Genomic DNA, 23,898 nt, shown 5'->3' on the forward strand with positions numbered 1-23,898 from the left:
TTATCCATTCAGATAAACTTCATGGTACAGAAGGGCTATGTTTGAAAAGGATGCTGGGACTATCCTTGGAATTTGTATAATTCCATATCTGTTATTTCAATGACAGTACTGCACACTGTGACAAGGCAAGATGGTACAGATAATGAGTTAAGGGGAATAAGAAAAATATGGACATAGTAGACATTAGGAATTAGGGAAAGATAACCAAATAAGACGATAACAATGCAGATCAAAAAGCAAATTCAAGCTAAGTATAAAAATAATTTCAGAGTTGGTATGTGGTATCGTTGCAGTTGAAATAAAAGAGACTGATACACAACAATCCTAAGTAAGAGAAAAGGATAGGATGCAGGGATGAAATAAGATGTTGAGGAATACTGAAGCAAAGAATGGAATGAATTCTAGCAGGAAGAATTTGAAATCAATTCTTATTTCCATTTTTGAAGTCAGAGAAAGGACCACTGAGTTTTTGGAGTTCAGTAGAACATTGGGGATATTTAGCAGTTGGTGGGATGTATGAAGATTCGCAGTCCAGCAATATCAGTGTGTTAATTATCTTACTGGGATCAATTATGGAAGTTTAAACTCAGCTTAATATCAAAGAGATTTCATAGCAGAGGATTCGAGCTGGTAAAAGGGAAAGGATCACAACAGCAATACTTACATATGATGTTGCATCATAGCAGATCCATAGAGAAGAACTTAAAGAGGGGACAAATAACATTTTGGCATTGGTTGACAAATCAGCAGCAAGGGATAAAAATCCTAGATCACATAAGGACTGGGGAGAAACTGAAGGAACCATCCATTCAACTTTACACATAATGTATGAGGTAGACAGGGTTTTGGGGGAGTAATGCAGACTAGACAACAGAAAATTGTCTACTTTACACTCCACCTGCTTTTCCCACAATATTTTAATTCAAGTAATCACTGAAGCAAATACTTTAACTATAAAACTGTTCTAGAGTTCAAACCATGCTTTTAGTTCAAGTCTTTTCTTTTTCCAGTATTATTTTACATATAGAGTACAAGAAAATATATATCAATACATTATACTAAATCGCACATAAAGACTCCTTACCCTATATTCATACAGATTAATTCTTAACATTGAAATATAGTAATTTTATTATATAAAAAAATTAAACCCACTACCAAGACCGAAGCTGATTAGTAAAGAAAAAAAGGAAAAAAAATTAGTTATCATCTGTACAAATCAAAGGTTTTGAAAATAATTCAAAAAAGGTCCCCACAATGTTTGAAGTCTTGGAGTCAATTCAGAGATTGAACATCAAATCTTCTCTAAATTTAAACATGACATCACATCACGTAACCATTGAGCGTGAATCGGAGGGGCCACATCTTTCCATTTAAGCAAGAGCATCCTTCTGGCCATAAGAGAAATAAAAGCCAAAATGTGCAAGTCAGATGGCTCCAAAATAATATCCCTTCCTCCAACAATAGCAAATAAAGCGGTCAAAGGATTAGGCTTAAAGTTTACTTTGAAATTATCCAGAAAGTTTGAAATACTTCTTTCCAATATTCTCCAAGACTCAGACATATCAAAAACATATGAATGAGTGAAGCTTCTCCATATTGTGATATATATCTCCATATATCACAATATGGAGATATATCTAAATAAAAATGAGACAACTTATCCTTGGCCATATGGGCCCTATGGACCACTTTAAATTGTAGGAGCGGCAGGCACATAACGATGAAGTGTTAACCAATTTAAAAATTTCATTCCCAGTTTCCTCAGAAATTGAAGTCTGTAAATCTTGTTCCCAAAGATTTTTAATTTTATCTAAAGGAACACTTCTCATTCCCAACAGCATATTATAAATATTAGATATAGATCCATTATAAAAAGGTTTCAAATTAAAAATTACATCTAGTAGATTCTTATCAGGACTTTTAGGAAACGTACTTATTTGAGACCATAAAAAATCTCTTATTTACAGGTATCAAAAAAAAATGAGTTTTGGGTAAACTATATTTAGTTGACAGTTGTTCAAATGAAAAGATACTTCCCTCTACAAACAAGTCCTGAAAGCATTTAAAACCTAATCTATCCCATTCTTTAAAAGCCACATTAATCATAGAGGGTTTAAAAAAATAATTACAAAAAATGGGACTCGAAAGAGAAAATCTCAATAAGCCAAAGTATTTTTGGAATTCTATCCAAATTCTCATAGTGTGTTTAACTACCAGATTATCAGTTAATTTACTCAGAGACAAAGGAAGTGAGGATCCAAGAAGAGAAATAATAGAAAATTTATTAACAGAGTTAGCTTCTAAAAAAAAAACCCACATCGGGCAATCCTCACGATTAACGTAATATAAGCAAAATGTAAGATTTCTTATATTAACTGCCCAATAATAAAATCTAAAGTTTGGTACGGCTAATCCTCCATTCTTCTTATCTTTCTGAAGATGAATTTTATTTAATCTAGAACGCTTATTCTTCCATAAAATTCCATAATAGAAGATAATAATAGAGTCAAGAGAATCAAAGAAAGATTTAGGAATAAAAACAGGCAATACCTGAAAAAGATATATAAATTTAGGGAATATATTCATTTTAATAGAGTTAATTCAGCCAATCAGCAATAACGAAAGAGGCGACCAATCTGACAGTATCCTTTTTACGTGATTCAATAGGGTAAGAAAATCTTCTCTAAATAGACACTTACAGTTTTTAGTAATTGTTACACCCAAGTAGGTAAATTGGTTTCTTACAATTTTAAAAGGAAAGTTAGAATTTGTTGGTATCAAATTATTCAAAGGGAAAAGTTCACTTTTATGTAGGTTTAATCTGTAACCTGAGAACTGGCTAAAACAGGAGAGTAAAGAAAGCGCATGGGGTAACGAAGTCCAAACATTAGAAATAAATAGCAGCAGATCATCAGCGTACAGCGAGACTTTGTGAATAGTGTCTCTCCTTAAAATACCGGTGATATCATTAGATTCTCAAAAGGCAATGGCTAAAGGTTCTAAGGCCAGATCAAAAAGCGAAGGGCTCAACAGACAGTCTTGTCTAGTGCCACGTTGAAGCTTAAATGGTTTGGAATTAAGAGAATTAGTTATAACCCTAGCAGAAGGAGCTAAATAAAGTAATTTAATCCATTGAATGAAAACGAGTCCAAAATAATTCCATTCAACTCTGTCGAAAGCTTTCTCAGCATCTAGGGATACCACACATTCCGATATCATGTTAGAAAGATAATAAATAACATTTAATAATAGACAAATATTAAAGTGAGAATATCGATTTTTGATAAACCCTGTTTGGTTATCGGAAATGACAGATGGTAAAATATTTTCAATCCTATGGGCCAAAACTTTAGGTAGGATCTTAGTATCAACATTAAGTAAAAAAATTGGTCTATAAGAAGAGCATTCAGTTGGATCCTTATTCTTTTTAAGGATAAGCGAAATGGAAGCCTCATAGAAAGATTGAGGGAGTCTGCCCGACTTGAATTAATCTGAGAAAACTGAACATAAATGAGGTATAAGCAGTGAGGAAAAGATCTTGTAAAACTCTCCAGAAAATCCATCTGGACCCGGAGCTTTCCTCAATTGTAATGAGCGCACAACCTCAACAATTTCCTCAAAAGAAATAGGTTGTTCCAACAAATTTCTGTTGTCAGCAGAAATTGTAGGAATGTTTAGTTGGTCTAAAAAATTGTTCATCAGTGTTATCCTTAGAAGATTCAGAACTACAGTGTTTAGAAAAAAATTCTCTTTTAGTATCATTTATTTCTAAATAATCAGTTGCCCTATCACAATTAGCTTTGCATATTTCTTTAATCTGCTGTTTAGCTATAAAAGTTTTAATTTACCCGTTTTATCTCCATGAATATAAAATTGATTTTTATCTTTTAGGAGTTGGGTTTCAAATAGATAGGTTAAAAGGAGATCATATTTAGTTTTAGTTTCAACACGTCTTTTATATAAGGCAGGTTCTGGAGCCAAGGCATACTCTTGGTTTAATTGTTTCAGCTGTTTAGCTAAATCACTTCTCTCTTTATTAGCTTTTTTCTTAATACTTGCAGTATAAGAAATAATTTGTCCTCTAATATACGCCTTAAAGGCATGCCATCTGGTAAGTCTAGAAGTCTCCTCTAACGTATTCTCTTCAAAAAAGAGTAACTTGTCTCTCCATAAAAAATTAAAAAATTTTTATCAGATAACAAAGTTAAATTAAAGCCCCAAAACCTATTTGTTTGAAGAAGACCAGGGAGATTTAAAGATAGGAGCACAGGAGTGTGATCTGAGACAGCAATCTCTTTATATTCACGGGATTGAACTAATGGAATCATTTGGCTATCAATAAAAAATAATCAATCCTGGAATGTGTATGATGGACTTGAGAGAAAAATGAATATTCCTTGTCTACTGGACGAAAAAAAATGCCAAGCATTAACAATACCACATTTCATTAAAAAAGATTTAATAAACACAGCCGATTTATTTGGTAGCATTAGTTTAGAAGATGAACGATCTAAAGCTGGATTTAAGCAACAATTAAAGTCTCCACCCATCACCAATGAATACAGACTTAGATCTGGCAAAAATGAAAAAAGTGCTCAAAGAAACCTAGGTCATCTATATTCGGAGCATACACATTGGCAAATATCATTAGCTTGTTATTTAGTTTCCCTGATACTATAACAAAACACTCATTAGTATCAGAAATTACTTTATGTTGAAGAAAGGGAACTTTATTATCTATAAGGATCAAAACTCCTCTGGCTTTGGTCTGAAACGAAGGATGAAAATGAGACTCTCTTCATCGATTAAAAAAAGCATGAATTGTCACACTTACATACATGGGTTTCTTGAAAAAAAAACAATTTGAACCTTAAGTTTTTTAATATAGGCAAAAATCTTATTTCTTTTCACAGGGTTATTTAGCCCTTTCACGTTAAAACTAAATAAATTAATACTTTGATCCATTTTAAAACTATTTATAAGAAAGGTTAAAGTAGCAAACAGAGAAATGTATATTAAACCCAAATAACATACCTTCAGATATATTAACTAAGCAACAGAATTGACTAGGTTCCCAAATCAGCTTCAAGAAAACAAAAACTCCCCATCCCCCTCCCTCCTCCCAAAGAGAGAAAACCGGTCAAAGAACAACCGCTATCTATCCCCACTGAAAACATCCCCTTAGAAAGCCTGTTGGAACCGCTCCAGAAAATTCAAGGTTATTTACTGTTCCAACCAAGACTAAATAATATACAGTAAAAAAAAACAAGCTTAGACAGGTTTATCAAACAGAAAGAGCAATCATTCATACTGAAAAATATTAAACAGTCATTTTTTTTAATATATAGTATTTCTGTTTTTGCAAGATTTTTTTTGAGTCATTTTTTGAGTCTAAAAATTCTTGCGCCTGCTCCTTCATTCAAAACCATTTAAAGATCCATCTTCCATTGTGATTCTCAGTTGAGCCAGAAAACGAAGAGAAGGCTTAAAATTTTGGCTGTATAGCTCCGCCTTAACTTTTTTTAAACTTAGCACATTCTGCTATAACTTCTGATGAAAAATCTTCAACAATACGAATCTTCTGACCTTGGTAGTCAATCATACCTTTTCCCACAGGCATCACAAATCAGACGGTCCTTTACTTGAAATTCATGGAAACATAAAATGACTGATCTTGGTTTTGATTTCAAAGTTGATCCATAGCTAGGCGATCTGTGAGCACGATCAATCAAAGGCAGAGATTTTATTATATCAGGGAATAATTCCATCAAAAGGTTTGCAAAGAATTCTTTAGGATTATCTCCTTCCGTTTTCTCTTTAGGTCCCAAGATTCGTAAGTTGTTTCTCCTACTTCTGTTTTCCAAATCAATAATCTTCTCAGAATTTCGTTGGACTTGGATTGTTTTTCCATACAGCTTTTGCAAATCATCCATTCTCTCGTCCAGTATAGTAATAACCTCTTCATGTTCCTTTATCTTCTCATCATGCTCGACTAGAATTTCTTGAATATCACCTAATTTCGTACCTATTGTTTAATTTCAGCGCTGATTTGTTGCGAATCAGCCAACGCTTCTTTTCTGAACTGTTGAAACTCCTCAGTAAGCTTTTGAATAGCTTCCAAAGCTGCTTTGGTAGTCATAGTAATATAACCCATCTAACAGTAGCATTTCAGAAGGTTGGAGACAACCAGCAGCCACCAGGCAAATCCAGTTCAAGTCTTTAGAAGCTTCAAATAACACATTCATTCAAGATATCAAAACTGAAATGAAGAAATTATATTCTAAAAATTAAACAGATTAAGAGCAATGGATTTCTTACATGATCACTTACCTGATAATACGATTTAATATTGTGCACCAAACAGGATAAATTTTGAATTCTGAGTGACACGTCATTGTTTACTTTCTTGTTCAGTCTTTCATTTACTGACTTAGGATTGCTGAAAGACAACCAGCAGGAAAAGTACAATTAAATATTTTGCTGAGAAGATACAAAGCTTTAAATCTGAAAGAATCTCATGAATACTGATGAAAGCTCAATCAGTCAGAACGAAGTTATTCAATGTTTGTCATAAAGCCCGAGGATTCAGGTGGAACTTAGAAAAGGTATTTCAAACAGAAATTTATCAAAGGTGCATTCAGAGAAGCATGTGAAGATGGAAAAAAATTACATATTAAAGATTTAATGTTGAAATCGTGTAAGGCATTGGTAAGGCCAAATTTGGAGTGTTGTGTACAGTTCTGGTCACTGAATTATAGGAAAGATGTCAATAAAATTGAGAGAGTACAGAGGAGGTTTACTAAAATGTTGCCTGGGTTTCATCTCCTAAGTTACAGAGAAAGGTTGAACAAGTTAGGTCTTTATTCTTTGGAGTGTAGAAGGTTGAGAGGGGACTTGATAGAGGTGTTTAAAATTATGAGGGGAGTTGATAGAGGTGATGTGGATAGGCTTTTTCCATTGAGAGTGGGGGAGATTCAAACAAGAGGACATCAGTTGAGAGTTAAAGGGCAAAAGTTTAGGGGTAATATGAGGGGGAACTTCTTTACGCAGAGAGTGGTGGCTGTGTGGAACGAGCTTCCAGCAGAAGTGGTTGAGGCAGGTTCAATGTTGTCATTTAAAGTTAAATTGGATAGATATATGGACAGGAAGGGAATGGAGGGTTAAGGACCGAATGCAGGTCGGTGGGACTAGGTGAGAGTAGGAGTTCGGCAAGGACTAGAAGGGCCGAGATGGCCTGTTTCCGTGCTGTAAATGTTATATGGTTATACATAAAGCAAAACATTTTCAAAATGTCTATATAAAGCAAAGCCATAATAGTTTCATATTGATAAAAATATATTTCTATTATTTAACTGTTCCACTGGTATTCTCAAATTTTTAATTTTAACCTTACACATTTTCAATGATCTCGCATCCATAGCTAGTTGCGTTAAGTATCCTAAAGATTTCAACATCTTCGTAGAAAGTGGTTTTCCTTGACTCTATCATTAATGGTCAGACTCTTTTCAATACAACTTTGGTCCATGCTCTAGATTATCTAGCTAAAACAGAAGTCTCTCAGGGTCTACCTTATCAAAACCTTGAAAACCTTGTCTTAATGTGGTTCAACCCTAATATTTTTAAATTCCAGTGACTATAGGTCTATTTTATTTATGCTCACCTCGCGAGACCAATTCATTTATTTCAGGAATCTATCTAATGTACCTAAGCATCACTAAAGTGAATCATTTGATACACTGCAAGCATATTATTTTGCTTATAAATGTGTCTCTTTAAATCTAAGGTACTAATTTTCAAATAAACATATCTGGGTTAATTATACAGTACATTCAATAACTTGAGAAGGAATCAAAGGATGAGTTTGCTTTTTACTCATGGTCAGAAACAAAAAGGTCTTCTCCAAAGGTCCCCACAAACCAAACTTAGTTAATTAAAATGACTCCACATTATAAAGAAAAATGGCTAACAGCAATGCATATGTAAAAAGCAATGGGAAAAAGATATAAAGAGCTTTTCCGAGTATATAAATAGGAAGGAACTTCAGCATTGTTACTCGATAAAATGTTCCTAGATCTGTATGGTCTGCATTCTTGGGCTTCAAGAAAGTGGCTATAGAGAAGGATGTGTTGATTGTTATTCACCAAAATGGTCTAAGGTTGAAAAACTGCAAATGCAACACCACTACACAAAAAAGGAGAGAGGTAGAAAGGATGAAATTTAGGCAGTCAGCCTAATATCTACCATTGGGAAAATTGAATCCATTAAGATGGCAACAACAAGACATTTAGAAAATCATAAAGAGAAGCAAACTAAATCAATATTATTTTATTAACAAATTTGCTAAACTTTGAGAATGAAACAATTAACGTTAACAAGGATCCAGTGGAGTATTTGCATTTCCAGAAACATATTTGCTGGGGTTTGACATAAGTTGTTACTTATTACAATGCTGATCAAGCTCATGAGGTTATATACAATTTTTATTGTTACATAAATTGAGATACAGTGAAAAGCTCGTCTTTCATACTATACATACAGATCAAATCATTACACAGTATATTGAGGTAGAACAAGTTAATATAATAATAATATTACAATACTGAGTGTAGTGCAGATAAACAAAGTGCAAGATGATAATGAGGTAGATCATGAGGCGAAGAGTCCATCTTATTGTACTAGGGGACCATTTAATACTCTTATAAAAGCAAGGTAGAAGCTGTCCTTGAGCCAGGAGGTACACGCTTTCAGGCTTTTGTATCTTCTGCCTGATGGGAGAGGGGAGGAAAGTGAATGTCCGGGCTGGGTGGTGTCCTTGATTATGCTGGCTGCTTTACTGAGGCAGCGAGTCCATTGAGGAGAGGCTAGTTTCTGTGATGTGCTGAACTGTGTCCACAATTCTCTACAGTTTCTTGAGGTCACATGTAGAGCAGCTGTCATACCAAACAGTTTTACATCCAGATAGGATACTTTTTATGGTGCATAGAAAAATTGGTAAGGGTTGACAGGGACGTACCAAGTTTCCTTAGTCTGCTAAGTAGCACAAGCATTGTTGGGTTTCCTTCGCTGTGATATCAGTGTGGTTATTGATGTCCTTGCACCTTGAAGCTCTCAATCTTGTGACAGGAGCATATGCACTGCCATCCCCCCGCCCCCCCCCCGAAATCAATGACCAGTTCTTTTGTTTTGTTGACATTGTTGACTAACATCTTCCATCATCTCCAGGACACAGCTCGGAATTGGATGGGATACTCTCCATTTGTCCAAATGGGTATGGCTCTTCAACTGCTCAGGAAAAAATATACTACTGTATGACTAATTGATTGGCATCTTTTCCTGAAACCTTCAACATTGATTGATAGGTACATAGAGCTTAGACAAATAGAGAGCCATGGGTAAGACCAGGTAGTTCTAAGGTAAGGACATGTTCGGCACAGCTTTGTGGGCTGAAGGGTCTGTATTGTGCTGTAGGTTTTCTATGTTTCTATTCACACCTTCTGCTGCAGCCACACCATTGTCACAGGGTTTACCAATTACAAAATGCATTACAACAACTCTAGAATTTCTTCAACTCACATCAAATTCTCACTCTCTGGCATCTCAAAAGACAATGACACAGTGCATCGAAACTCCACAACCTCCCATTCCCTCTCCAAGACTCATAAATATCCAAATTACAAAAGCCTGGCTTCCACTATTATAAGAAACTTACAAGGTTATGAACATAATGATTCAGATTGATTTGTTCTACAAGCCACAGAATATAACTTCGGTTTTTAAAAGACTGGTCTTCAGCCTTCAAAAACAAATGTTAAAATCACATGTGCGAAAACATCTATGCTTATTATTTTTTTTTATAAAGAAGAACTTATGTGCTGGGACTGGACAAAATGAATAGAGTCGGGACCATGCAACATTAAAACAAAGAAACAGGCCTTTTGCCCCATTTAATCTGTGCTAAACTGTTAGTTCCAACGACCCATACCTGTCCCTTCATGCCCCTCCCATCCAAGAATTCATCCAAACTACTTTTAAACTTTGCAATCAAACCTGCGTCTACCACTTTTGCTGGCAGCTCATTCCACAATCACGCCACCTTGTGTGAAGTTCCTCCTGAGAACTTTTTAAAATATTTCAGTTAACCTTTGACCTCCAATTCTAGTCTCACTCAACCTCAGCTTAAACTTTTCCACACATATCTGAAAACCAGCATTTGTTTCTATTCATCTCAACAACTGCCTATTATGAATGAAAATTAAATAGGTGAAATTTCTTCACTTGGGATATTGTCAGTCCTTGAAACTCTCTTCAAAGGCCAGTGCATATAGAATCTTCTTAGAAACAATTTTTGAAAACAAGGTGAGAAGTAACCATAAACAGCAGGCATGTGGAGTTGTAGTATCAGACAGCTCAGGCACTTTGTGACTGTTCATGGATGAGTAATGTATTTGCCTTGAAGTCATTATCTGGATAGTTCTCTTCAACCGAGAAAGCTCCATTTTGCAAAATACAGTATTTTTCATCTTATTGTTATAATTAACTAGACAACCCAGTGACCCATTAGGGCACCCTTTGAGAGAAAGGTAGTGCTGTCTGATGTGATGTGCTTTGGAAATTAAAGAAGAAAAACTCTGTTTAAATTAAAGAAGAAAGACGCGTAGCGAGACAAATATAGCTCCTCCTCGTTTAATGAAGGATACTTTTGATGACAACATTTCTGGTTGATCTGCCACCCTTCAAGAATACTCCAACGTTTTCATTTCTTTTTCCCCGGCTTAAAGCCACATACAGCTGATCATGCTAGAATACCAGTTTCTTCAAATAAATCCACACATTCTCCATCGTTTGGCCTTGTGCCTTATGTAACATACTGTTAAGTTAGCATCTCGCAGGCCTCTTGTCATGTAATGTTAAGAAGTTAGCATCTCGCAGGCCTCTTGTGACCCTGACCATTTTGTAAGGGTCATAGCAGCTAAGACTTTGAAAAAAGCATAGAAGTATAAGTATTTCTCACAAGATAACTTCAGTCCTTGTTTATAGAACAATTTGTACCATTGTTTGATTAACTGCTGTAAGAAACATAGCGCTTGCTAAATAAGCTAACGAATGCTTGTTTCAAGCATGAGAAACTGAGGGGTAAGCCTATGTCTGGCTGTTCCCAGACACAAGGGTAGTTGAGCTGTTACACGAACAATTTATGGCTGATAAGTTAAACAATACTCCTCTGTACAGGAACTAAGGTGGTGAACCCATCTGTATCTATGTACGTGACTGCATATGTATAAAAAGCACTGTATTTGTTTCAGAAACCAGAGACCCCCTGAGCAGCCCAAAAGAGTGCTTAAGGAAGGGGTCTCTCTGGTAACTTGCTAATAAAGAGTTAAAGTTACGTTCACCGTAATACGTGATGTCTTTTCACCGGGTAGATTGAAAGAAGTTTATGACACTTATGTATAGTCATAGAAAAGCATGACTATATCAGGAACTGGCTCTGCTGAAGAGGGACATCCTCCCCTTCTGATAAATTGAGAGTAATTCTTGGGATCATGACAATGTCATTTTTGAACGCACCAATATTTATCTTTGCTACTTGAGATTGTCGTGCAGTTCTTCCACCATCATTCGCGTTCCACTGCAACCTTGGTGGATCCAAGTTCCTCACTGAAATGATGGGAGATCCCTTCTTCAACTCCAGTTTGTGTGGTGGCAATCCAGAGGGTTCGACTGAATCAAGGAATTCTGTTGAGGAATGAGTGGTATTAGCTCCTTCACTTACGGCACTGAAGGAACAGTATTCTTTCAAGATTCCAGGGAAGCGTCTAATGCATGTGCAGTTTATTTTTCACATCATTTCATTGAGAGGAACCAAGATAGAATTCCTTGAGAACGGTTCTGCAGGATTGTCGAATGCCAGGTAGATGAAATCAATGCATTCTTCCATAGTTTTTGTTGGCAGAATCATATCTTCAGGTAATTTGATTTCATCGTTTTCATTTTTCTCAATCTTGTCTTCTCTAACATCCAATAAGAACTCAGAATATCGTCCTTCTTCCTCACTCAATTGCATGTTTCTCTTCAATTGAAACTTGATGAAGCTTCTCCATAAGTAGGATTTTTTTTTATGCATGAATTCTCCACATCAGCATCATTTCCGCATTTCACAACTGCTAGACGCTGATGGAAATCGCTGAACTTTCCCTTCATACAGCAGAAATTTGCAGTTTCTCCAGTGAATAGGAAGGCACGACAGCGAGGGCATACTCTGGTCATCGTACCAACATCAGTAGAAATGTTACGCCATGCAAGTCGTGCATTTTGCCTTGCTCTCTGTCGAGATATTGTCATCGAAAGCAGCCATTGTTGTCTTCAGCAACTCTTGCAATAATTACGCTTTGCCGCATATTCTCGAGTTGATCTTTCCTTTTCTCCTCTGTCTCTCTCCTCCTCCTCTCCCTGTTTTTGTCATTCTGGAGACACGCAGCCCTTTCATCCTTCATCTCTTCTACCATTTGTCCTGACTCTTTGATCCTGGAGTCATGCAGCCCTGGCCTCATCCGATTCTTCTCTCCCTCTCCTTGCCGCTTCCTGACGACATTTGGCGTCATCTCTTGACCATAATGTCCCCCTTCTCTTTCCACACGGCATAATTAGGCTGCCCATACTTTTTTTTACCCTAATGCTTGATAGAAGATATGAAGCAGTAACACCAAAGCCTCCAGGATGCTGATTTTTCTTGATGATGTGGTTGGCACTCTCCTAAATGGACAAGACAGCCCTGCCCTTTTGCTGCGGTTGATGTTGCTGCTGTGAGCATCGTGAGGCACTGCTGAGGCTGGCCGTGTGCATGCATCGTGGTGTCGTGTCGCGGTTTCCATGGAAGGTGGAATCGGCTCTGTGAGCATCGTGAGGCACTGCTGAAGCTGGCTGTACGCATGCGTCATGGTGTCGTGTCGTGGTTTCCATTAAAGCTGGAATCGGCTCGGGTTGTGGAAAGCGGGGCCTGTTGATTGACGAGTGAGCAATTTTATACAAATATGTAACCCTGAACATGCATTCTGTTAGTTAGCACATTTTAAGTCAATTTAGTCAAAAAAGTGCCACTGTAACGCACCTTTTGGGTTAATTGGAGGTCACAAACAGACAGAGAGAACATGAGAATTTTAGCAGTATATAGATCCTAGCTCCACTCTGGGATCAACATCTCCAAAGATGGCTCTTGATTTCTCAATATGCAGAACCCCTCAAAAAGCTTTTTATAATGAACAGTTTTGATGTTGGCAACAGCAAGAGGTCAAAATCAAATTTATTGTTACATGCTTAAGTACATTTATGTTCAGGTACAATGGAAAACTTATTTGCAATAGGATCACAGGCACAGAGCATCATATACTGAAAGAAATACTCACAAGAAAGAAACAAAAACAAACTTTTTTTTTTAAATAGAAAGAACGTTGCAAAGTGACCATAATGCAGGTTTCCCCTGCCATCCGAAGGTAGAGCGTTCCTATGAAACGGTTCGTAATCTGGAATGTCGTAAAGTGAAGAAGCAATTACCATTTATTTATATGGGAAAAATTTGTGAGCGTTCGCAGACCCAAAAAATAACCAACCAAATCATGCCAAGTAACACATAAAACCTAAAATAACAGTAACATATAGTAAAAGCAGGAATGATATGATAAATACACAGCCTATATAAAGTAGAAATACTTTTCCACAATCATTGCCGCATTGTTCTCTGTAGTGAAAATCTCACGCAAGCGCTCTCAGCTGAAACACTCTCTCCAGTAACCTTTAAGCTATGAAGCTGCCAAATCATACCAAATAACACATAAAAATACACAACCTATATAAAGTAGAAATAATGTATGTACAATGTAGTATCACTTACCGGAATTGGGAAGACAGCACTGAGCGCACTGATGATGGCGTGTTAGGCTGATCCGCGAAGCATGCAGCGGTACAGTGGTAGCCGGGATACACCCAGCACATCTTTAAGAAAAAAGCCGAAATAAACAAGCTAATTAATTAGGTGCCACCCGGCACGTAAATGTCGGCCCAGATCAGAGGTGACGCAATCAGCAATCGTCTCTGATCTGGGCCGACATTTACGTGCCAGGTGGCACCTAATTAATTAGCTTGTTTATTTCAGCTTTTTTCTTAAAGATGTGTTGCGTGCGTTCCAGCTACCGCTGTATTCTCTGCAGCAATGTATCGGTCCACGGCCCGGGGGTTGGGGTGGTGGGACACTGGGGTGTCATCTCATCATCGTCTGTTTCCATCAGGACAGGCAGGTCATCTTCTTCTATGTCTGCCTGCCTCGATGTCGAAGGTCGATGTTCGTCGTCTACTGTGGCTGATGCAGAAGGCATGAAAAGTGACAGTATGTTTGACTGCTTAGCCTCACGCATTTTTCTATTATACAGTTCTTTGTAAGCACTCAAACCATCCTGCAAATTTGCCCTAAACCTACATTCCCTTTCAAAATTAAAGTCGCACTTTTCTGTGATCATTGCAGTGAAAATCTCACGCAGTTGCTTCATCTTCAGTTCCTGGACGACTTCACTTTTTGTCCGTTCGCTACTCATTCGGTTTCGCTCATTATCCTTTCCTCTTCCAATTGCATCAGCTCTTCATCAATGCTTGGTCATGGGATGCCAAAACCTCTTCAACATCATCTTCGTCAACTTCCACAAGCCAAGCTCACTTTTTCCTTACTTCGTTCACCACGATCAAAACGCTTAATTATGTCTAGTTTTACGCTGTGTAACACGCTTACGAGCTCTTTTAGGCTTTTCCGATACCTTAGTACTCATCTTGCTAATGGCTGCTCACAGGCACGTGTTTAAGCAATGCTGGCTAGAATGCAGTTCTGGGGGAGGAGCTTGGCCTCTCGGGGTGCGCGCTGCTTTTTTCGTAACAGTGATAACACCTTCTGTTAGCGAAAACAGGTAACTAATGTAGGTCTTTCGTAACAGCGAGGTTTCGTAAAGCGAACGTTCGAAAAGCGGGGGACATCTGTGTTGCTAAACAACAGTGATTGGGGTTTTGATGTTTGGTTCAAGAACCATATGATTGAAGTAGCTATTCTTGAATGTGATGCTGATGGTTCCTTGTTCTCTCTGTGACCAATTTGCATTGTTTCAATGCCTCTTCATTAAGAGATCCTGCATATGTGATTCTATTAATTCTTTTGTAAAATCTGGTCTACTGCATCCAACGCAGCTTCATTTATAATTTGGAGACTTTTTTTTAATGTAAAAGGCATCACACATGCACACTGACCATAATTACTTCCATATTGTTGTTGTTGTCATTGTTGTTTGGGCCACATTACCCAGGAGGCAGCTAGGGCAATGCAGCCATTATATTACATTTCTTCCAAGCTTCCTGAAGGATGGGCATGTTTTATTGTCAATTAACTCAATGTCTCATTACAAACTGTAGGTAGTAAGCTACAAATGTAATAACTTCACCTTGATCCCTGGGATTGGTGTTAGGGGATGAAAGCACTACCTGGTCATTATTAATCAAGTCATCAATGTTAACCTGGTGCCCAAGGGTATTGTCAACTGTTAACAAGTCCTACTTATCCAGTTTATTCCCTGCACAATATTGTTTGATTAAGAAGGGTGGAAATGTGATATTGTGTCCCAGTATCCCGACTTTGTTAGCTCCCATCACTGGCTAATTGGCCTACAAGTGTCTCTTTACAGCCTTCAGGTCACAAAATGCTGCAATAACAAAAGCTTTAAACTTATAGTCACCCTCTGCTTTGCCCAGTGAGAACAGCAAAGTGATCTCTGGTTTTGTTGAAGCTTGGAGTAGTTTTTTTCCATCTTAAAATGAACATGCATAAGAGCAACCTCTTCTGAAAGAGCCTCTCTCATCCATGCAAAATATTTGTTCAGGAAAGTTGCCTCCTCCCTTTAAGATTTATTTCACCTCCTTTGGAATAGCTTCGCTGCCAAAGGTCCTGTATTTGTTTTCTCCTCTGTAAAGTGAATATTATGGAGATCTGCATGCATTGAAACATTCAAACCAGTCTTAGCTGATCGTGAGCAAATCTTACTGTAACAATACCACTTTTAGCTGGATCATCAATAGGGGTATACACCATTGATTCAAATCTTCTGACCACAAACACTTTTCTATTCTCTCCATTATAACATTACAGTCTTTTGTAATGCATGATAGTCTAGTTAGCTACAATCTTTAGAAGACTTTAATACAATTCCAACAACCAATTATATCAATAATCAATTGGTTGTGCTTTATAATTTCTGAATACGTGTGTCAATGGTCTGCATAAATTGCAGTGACTTTCAGAGCATTTGTCAGTAGAGTGGATAGTAAACTTTTTGGATGCAACTGTGCTGCCTATTGCCAACACGTAAATACTCTGTCTTCTGCTGTGTACATACATCTATTGATGCTTCTGGACATATCTTCAGTGATGTTCCTGGAATTATCGGGTGTTTCAGGTCTTTCAACATCATACAACCTCCTCCAGGTGACCCAGCCGGGGCTGATCAGACCCCAGCTTGTGTCCAGATGGCTAGCTACTTATGACTCCATGGCTTCCCTCTTTTGAGCCACAGCCATCTTGAGGCCCTCTCTGCCACATCAGTGGTACTGCGGATGGCTCTCCTCCTCCTCTCTCCCTTGATGCCCAAAATGCTGAAGGCTCTAACTAAAGAATGGGCTACGAATCCCCTACAACCAACCTCCACTGGAAGACACCTCGCTCTCCATCCAGCCTGCTGACAGTTGCTGACCAGTCCTGTGTACTTGGAGAGCTTCCTTTCAAAGGCCTCTTCCAAGCTATCTTCCCATGGGACTGTCAGCTCCAGCCGCACCACTTGCTTAGTCGACTCAGACACTAGGCTTAATGCCCTTGGCATTAAGGATTGCTCACTATAACAAAAGCCTATTCTAAAAGCCAAATGCATTCTATATATACACACACACACACACACACACACACCCATTTCATTGACAAATATGAGCTTTAGTCAAATGATAGTATTATTTTCCCAGAATGCATCATTGCAATGACCTAAATTATCATTTTAGCCTTCTTAGCATATTTTCAAATTGAAAAGTTTTTCAAAGATACACATAGGGTAGAGAACATTTTCAAAAGCAATATGGAGGTGAAATACATTTATATACAAACTTCCCTTTTTTTAAAAAAAGTAAAAGTACTTAAAATGTTGAAGACAAATGTGTTCATTTGCCTATGAGTACTGATGAGACCTGAAACCAAGAGATAAAAAATGGACACAACATAGATGCTCCAGTAGTGCAGCAGTTAGCACAATGTTATTGCAGCTTGGGCTGTTAAGAGTAAGGAATTCAATTCCAGCATCCTCTGTAAGGTGTCTGTACACTCTCATAAATGCATGAGTTTCTCTTGGGTATTCTGGTTTCCTCCCACAATCTAAAGATGCTCTGGTTAAGTAGGTCAATTGGCCATTGTCTTGGATTTAGGTTAAGATTAAATAGGTGGGTTGCTGGGTGCTGTGGCTTGTTCCACGTTGTATCTTTAAAAAAAGCCAGAACACGAAGTGAACCTTTATTTAGTAAAAATCAAAAAACCAAAAAAAAATCTCAGTGCATCAAGAGCATGACTATTTAAACAGTTAACAAGCACAATTGTGGCATTGGTCTTTGTTCCTAACAATCAGCTTAAGTCGGACTGGAATTGGTTGTCAGCCAACCAATAGGCATTGGTTGTCTCAGCTTACCATAACACACTTCTCTTGAAGGTAGTTCAAAGTAAAATTTATTATCAGAGCACATACATGTCACCACATACAACCCTGAGATTCTTTTCTGCACGCATACTTAGCAAATCTATAGAAAAGTAATTAAACAGAGTCTGTAAACATCAAGAACTATAAACAAACTGCAAATGCAGATATAAATAAATAGCAATAAATAATGAGCATGAAATAACAAGAGTCCTTAAATGAGTATAGCTATCCCTTTTCCTCAAAAGCCTGATTATCTGTAGGGTTTGAGCCGAGGGTTGAATTGGATTGGATCAATCAGCTTCCACTGACGATCAATCCAACTTCATGGTTGCAGGCTGTCACATTCTCTCCATGATGTTGCTTGTGGCTGTGCTGGTGCTGGCAGCTGGTTCAGTCAGGGCAAATCGAACCCTTCTATGAAGGTATGGAGGCCCAGCTCTGTGTTTATCTGACAAACCTGTTGCGCCTTCAGAAGTATGTGACGACGACTGTTTGATGTGGCGACGCCAGGGATGTCCGTCTATAAATTCGAACAGCACTTTTCTCATTCATTTTACAATCTGACCCAGGGGTCTTGACCATTGCAATACTGTCTGGTCCACGCTACAGATCCAGGCTTGCAGAACCTATGGACTCAGCTTCAGGAATCATCTTGTTCTTTATATTTTTTGCTTAAATTTATTTTTTCCTCTCTTTTTGTATTTGCAGACACACACACATAGTTTGCTACCTGTCCTGTTGGGTGCAGTCTTTCATTGATTCTATTGTGTTCCTTGTATTTATTGTGATAGCCTACAAGAAAATAAATCTCAGGGTTATATATGGTGACATATATTGACTTCCATAATAAACTTAGTTTGAACTTCTCCCATTGACCAAATTCTGTGTAGCTGTCTTTGTGCACCTGATAATCTGCTGTCTTGGATATTGGACACTGTGACAGCAATGCATCCAACACTGGAGACTTCCCCTCGAAGCCTGGATGCGATATGTTAGTAGAAATGTCTTGAGAACCTCAGCCGATGTTCCTTCCACTCTTGACTCTAGAAGCAAAAGTATGAAGATATCCACAAACTTCTCTGCTTGGTCATTGGATTGTGGATGATATGGGGGTGAGTGCATGTGGATAATTCTGTTTTGGCAGAATACAGCAAACTGTTGTGAACTGAAGGTTGTCAGAAGCAAGCGTTTCTGGCATCCCGAAGCAGCTGAAGATTGCAGCAGCTGTGGAATGGTAGCCTCTGTTGTTGTCAACTTCATTAAGTAATACTTCTGGCCATTTGGAATAGGCTTCAACCAGAATGAAGTAGGTACACCCCATTGACTGGGACAGCAAAGTCACTGTGTACATGACTCCAAGGTCTGGTACCTTGCAGTCATGGTTGTGGGCTGGCTCTATTTGGATTCTTTACTGCCACAGAGCACCGAGTACACTGCTTGCATATGGGTGTGACATCTTCATCTATGCCTGGCCAGTACACAAAGCTTAACGCTAGGGCTTTCATTTGATTTACACCCAGGTGACCACAGTGGAATTGTTTCAGTATTTTTGGTCTAAGTGGAATTACTACAGTCTCCAAACATTGGGCAGGAGTCCATAGTTGAGAGCAATGCACAAACTCGGTAGAAAGGTAAAACATCTTCCCCAACTTTGAATGGCTGTTTGTCAGAGGTACCTGTAGATACACTGAAGAAGAGGATCTGCAACAGTTTCTGCTCTGAGCTTGTTGACCATGACTGTAAGAGCTTCAACAGCATCCCATACAACCTGCTGGGTTTCATGATCAATTGAAATGACAGCCATGACTTTGTTTTCAATAACCTGCTAATCCACAAGTCTGAAGAGGGCACCTGCCTGACCAAGTTCATGGGATGATGTGTACCTGATTTCAAAATTGTATGTCAATATCATCATTGCCCACATTTGTAGAGTTTGCTGTATAGATCAGGATGTCATTCCTGGACTCAAAGATGGACAACAGTGGCTTATGATCAGTAAGGAGAGTGAAGCATCTGTTATAAGGCATATTGTGAAATTTCTTCCCAGCAAAGATGATTCCCAAGGTTTCCTTTCTGATTTGTCCATAGATCTTTTCTGCATGGTCAGTGATCTGGCTGCATGCAAGACAACTTTTAAGGAACCATCAGGGAAGCTGTGGGATATGACAGCATCCACGCTACAGTTGGAAGCATCTGTTGTGACGACGATTGACAGCTCTGGGTTGAAATGCATCAAGAAAGTCAGACGACTGCATATTCTTCAACTGATCAAAAGCCTCATGGCACTGAGTGGACTATTTCCATATGGCACTATTATTGAGCAGGGCACTGAGTGGCTCCCTCAACTGGTGCATTGCTGGAAGGACTGATCAATAATAACTGATCATGCCCAAAATTGATCTTAAGATGCTGACATCTGATTATGAAGGCATCTTTAAGATAGCAATGATGTTTTCCAATTCTAGATTACCATGCTCATCTATGATAAACTTCATAAATATCAGGAGGCTGCATTTTTCTGCCCGAAGTCTTAAGGTTTGTTCAAAATGGCATAGTTCTGTCTGATCTGTGCCTATCACTAGAGTGTTGTCAAGGTAAGCCGCAACACCATCAATACTACACAGCACGCTGTCCAAAAGCTGTTGCAAAATTGAAGGTACCGCATTTACCCTGAAAGGCAGATTCGGAGGAAGGAAAACAACCCTCTGTGTTGTAATGGTGAGAAGTTCCTGTGAATTTTCTGCCACTTCTACCTGGAGGTAGGCTCCAGTCAAGTCCAACTTTGTAAAGTAGCAACCCCTTTCAATTTTGTGAAGGGATCTGTCAGTCCTGAAAATGGATACTGGTGTTTTTCCAAAGCTGCATTGTGATCAGTTGAACAGTCTGTATACAATCCCACAGTACCACTGGCATTCTTGATGACTGTTCAAGCTGCCCAACATGAACAGCTGACAGCTATGATCACAACAGCTTGCTGCAGGCAATCTACTTCTCCATGATCGGTAAGGCTGCGACTGATACCAGTCTTTTGGGACAGAAGACTGGCTTTGTGCATGGACAGAGATGAAGTTCTGCTTGCAGTTTGGTGCAGCAACCTAAACCATCCTGAAACACTGTTGGATAGTGGTTTTTACAGTTGTTTTATGACCTGACAAACTGATGGTGGTATAGCGTTGACTGACATGATTTGAAAGGGCAATGTTCTTTGTACAGACCTCAGCCAGAGGGATGCTCCAGAGACCAAGTTTGTCCATTCATTCACTACAAGTACATTCAGATCTAGATGGCCTGTTAGGTAACACACACACACCATTGACTTGGCTACCATTCAGCTTCACCATGCAATGCAATTTACCAATCAGCTGGAGGGTTCTACCAGATGCACTGCAGGCAGAATATTTTGACAGGTGGGGACCCAAGTGCCCAACTTGTGCGTTTGGAGATAATTAAAAACATAGAACATAGAAATCTACAGCACATTACAGGCCTTTCGGCCCACAATGCTGTGCCGACTATGTAACCTACTTTAGAAACAACCTAGAATTTCCCTAGCGCATAGCTCTCTATTTTTCTAAGCTCCACATACAGACCATAAGACATAGGAGCAGAATCAGGCCATCTGGCCTATTGAGTCTGCTCCGCCATTCAATCATGGCTGATCCTTTTTTAAAAAAATCTCCTCCTCAACCCCAGTTCCCGGCCTTCTCCCCGTAACCTTTGATGCCTATTCCAGTCAAGAACCTATCAATCTCTGCCTTAAATACACCCAACAACCTTGCCTCCACAGCTGCATGTAGCAACAAATTCCACAAATTCACCACCCTTTGGCTAAGGAATTTCTCTGCATCTCTATTTTGAAAGGGCACCCTTTTATCCTGAGGCTGTGCACTCTTGTCCTAGACTCTCCGACCATGGGAAACATCCTTTCCACATTTACTCTGTCTCGGCCTTTCAACAAGATCCCCCCTCATCCTTCTGTATTCCAGCGAGTACAGCCCCAGAGCCATCAAATGTTCTTTATATGGTAATCCTTTCATTCCTGGAATCATCCTTGTGAACCTCCTCTGGACTCTCTCCAATGCCAGCAAATCTTTTCTATGATAAGGGGCCCAAAACTGTTCACAATACTCAAGGTGAGGCCTCACCAGTGCCTTATAAAGCCTCATCATCACATCCTTGCTCTTAAATTCTGAACCTCTTTAAATGAACGTTAACATGGCATTTGCCTTTCTCACCACCGACTCACCTGCAAGTTAACCTGCAGGGTATTCTGCACAAGGACTCCCAAGTCCCCCTGCATCTCAGATTCCTGGATTTTCTCCCCGTTTAGAAAATAGTCCGTACATTTACCTCTACTACCAAAGTGCATGTCTATGCATTTTCCAGCATTGTATTCCATTTGCCACTTCCTTGCCCATTCTTCTAATCTGTCTAAGTCCTTCTGTATCCTGTTTCCTCAATACTAACTGCCTCTCCCACCTACCTTCATATCATCTGCAAACTTGGCAACAAAGCCATTTACTCCATCATCTAAATTATTTATATACAGCATAAAAAGTAGTCCCAACACCAACCCCTGCGGAACACCATTTGTCACTGGCAGCCAACCAGAAAAGGATCAATTTATTTCCACTTTTTCCTCTTCTACCAATCAGCCAATGCTCCAATCATGTTAGTAACTTCTCTGTAATACCACGGGTTCTTAGCTTGGTAAACAGCCTCATGTATGGCACCTTGTCAAAGACCAGCTGACAGTCTAAATATATAATAGTCACTGCATCCCCTTTATCTATCCTACTTGCAATCTCCTCAAAGAATTTCAACAGGCTCATCAGGCGAGATTTTCCCCAAAAGAAACCATGCTGACTTTGTACTATCTTGTCCTCTGTCACCAAGTACTCCATCACCTCATCCTTAACAATTGACTCCAACATCTTCCCAACCACTGAGGTCAAGCTAACTGTTCTACAATTTCCTTTCTGCTGCCTTCCTTCTTGCTTTCTTAAAGAGGAGAGTGACATTTGCAATTTTCCAGTCCTCTGGCACCATGCCAGAGTGCAATAATTTCTGAAATATCATTTCTAATGCCACCACAATCTCTAACACTACCTCTTTCAGAACCCTAGGATGCAGTACATCTGGTCCGGGTGACTTATGTACCTTTAGATCTTTTAGCTTTTTGAGCACCTTCTCTCGTGATAGTAACTGCACTACTTCTCTTTCTTCACACAGTACAACATCAAGCATACTGCTAGTGTCCTCCACAGTGAACTCATTTATTTCATCAGCCATCTCCTCGTTCCTCGTTATTATTTCTCCTGCCTCATTTTCTAGCGGTCCTATATCCACTCTCATTTCTTATTTTTAACATACTTGAAAAAAACTTCTAGTACTCACTTTGATATTATTTGCTAGCTTGCTTTCATATTTCATCTTTTCCCTTCAAATGATTTTTAAGTTGCTCTCTGTAGGTTTTGAAAAACTTCCCAATCCTCTCTCTTCCCACTAATTTTTGTTTTGTTCTATGTCCTTTCCTTTGCTTTTACAATGGCTTTGACTTTCCTTGTCAGCCATGATTGTACTATTTAACCATTTGTGTATTTCTTCATTTTTGGAATACATTTGTCCTGCACCTTCCTCATTTTTCCCAGAAACGCGTGCCATTGCTGCTCTGCTGACATCCCTGCCAGCAGCTTCTTCCAATTTACTTGGGCCAACTCCTCTCTCATACCACTGTGATTTCCCTTACTCCACTGAAATACAGCTACATCAGACTTTACTTTCTCCCTATCAAATGTCAAATTGAACTCAAATCATATTGTGATCACTGGTTCCTAAGGGTTCTTTTACATTAAGTTCCCTAATCGCCTCCAGTTCATTACATAACACCCAATCCAGTATAGCTGATCCTCTAGTAAGCTCAGTGCTTTAGAGCAGTTTGTCATTATCTCTTAGCATTCAACAAACTCACTCTCTTGTACCTATTCAAGAGGCTCTTAAAAGACCCTATTGTATCCTCTTCCACCACGACCGCCAGCAGTGTATTCCACACACCCACCACTTTCTATGTGAAAAACTTACCCCTGACATCCCCTCAGTACTCATTTCCAAGCACCTTAAAACTATGCCCCCTCATGTT

The 23,898-nt window shown here is 38.7% G+C and overlaps 1 protein-coding gene across 22 annotated transcripts in view; it reads right to left on the reverse strand.

The window, feature by feature from the left end:
* Positions 1 to 23,898, reverse strand: part of LOC134350558 (girdin-like) — a 280,107-nt gene that overhangs the window by 248,209 nt on the left and 8,000 nt on the right. For all 22 annotated transcript variants that reach the window (XM_063055910.1, XM_063055909.1, XM_063055907.1 and 19 more), the window contains exon 3: positions 6,334 to 6,442. In XM_063055910.1, the coding sequence (XP_062911980.1) occupies positions 6,334 to 6,442 (109 nt within the window). The remainder of the gene's footprint in view (positions 1 to 6,333; positions 6,443 to 23,898) is intronic.

Source organism: Mobula hypostoma, chromosome 8 (genome assembly GCF_963921235.1).
Source record: "Mobula hypostoma chromosome 8, sMobHyp1.1, whole genome shotgun sequence".
Classification (NCBI taxonomy): domain Eukaryota; kingdom Metazoa; phylum Chordata; class Chondrichthyes; order Myliobatiformes; family Myliobatidae; genus Mobula; species Mobula hypostoma.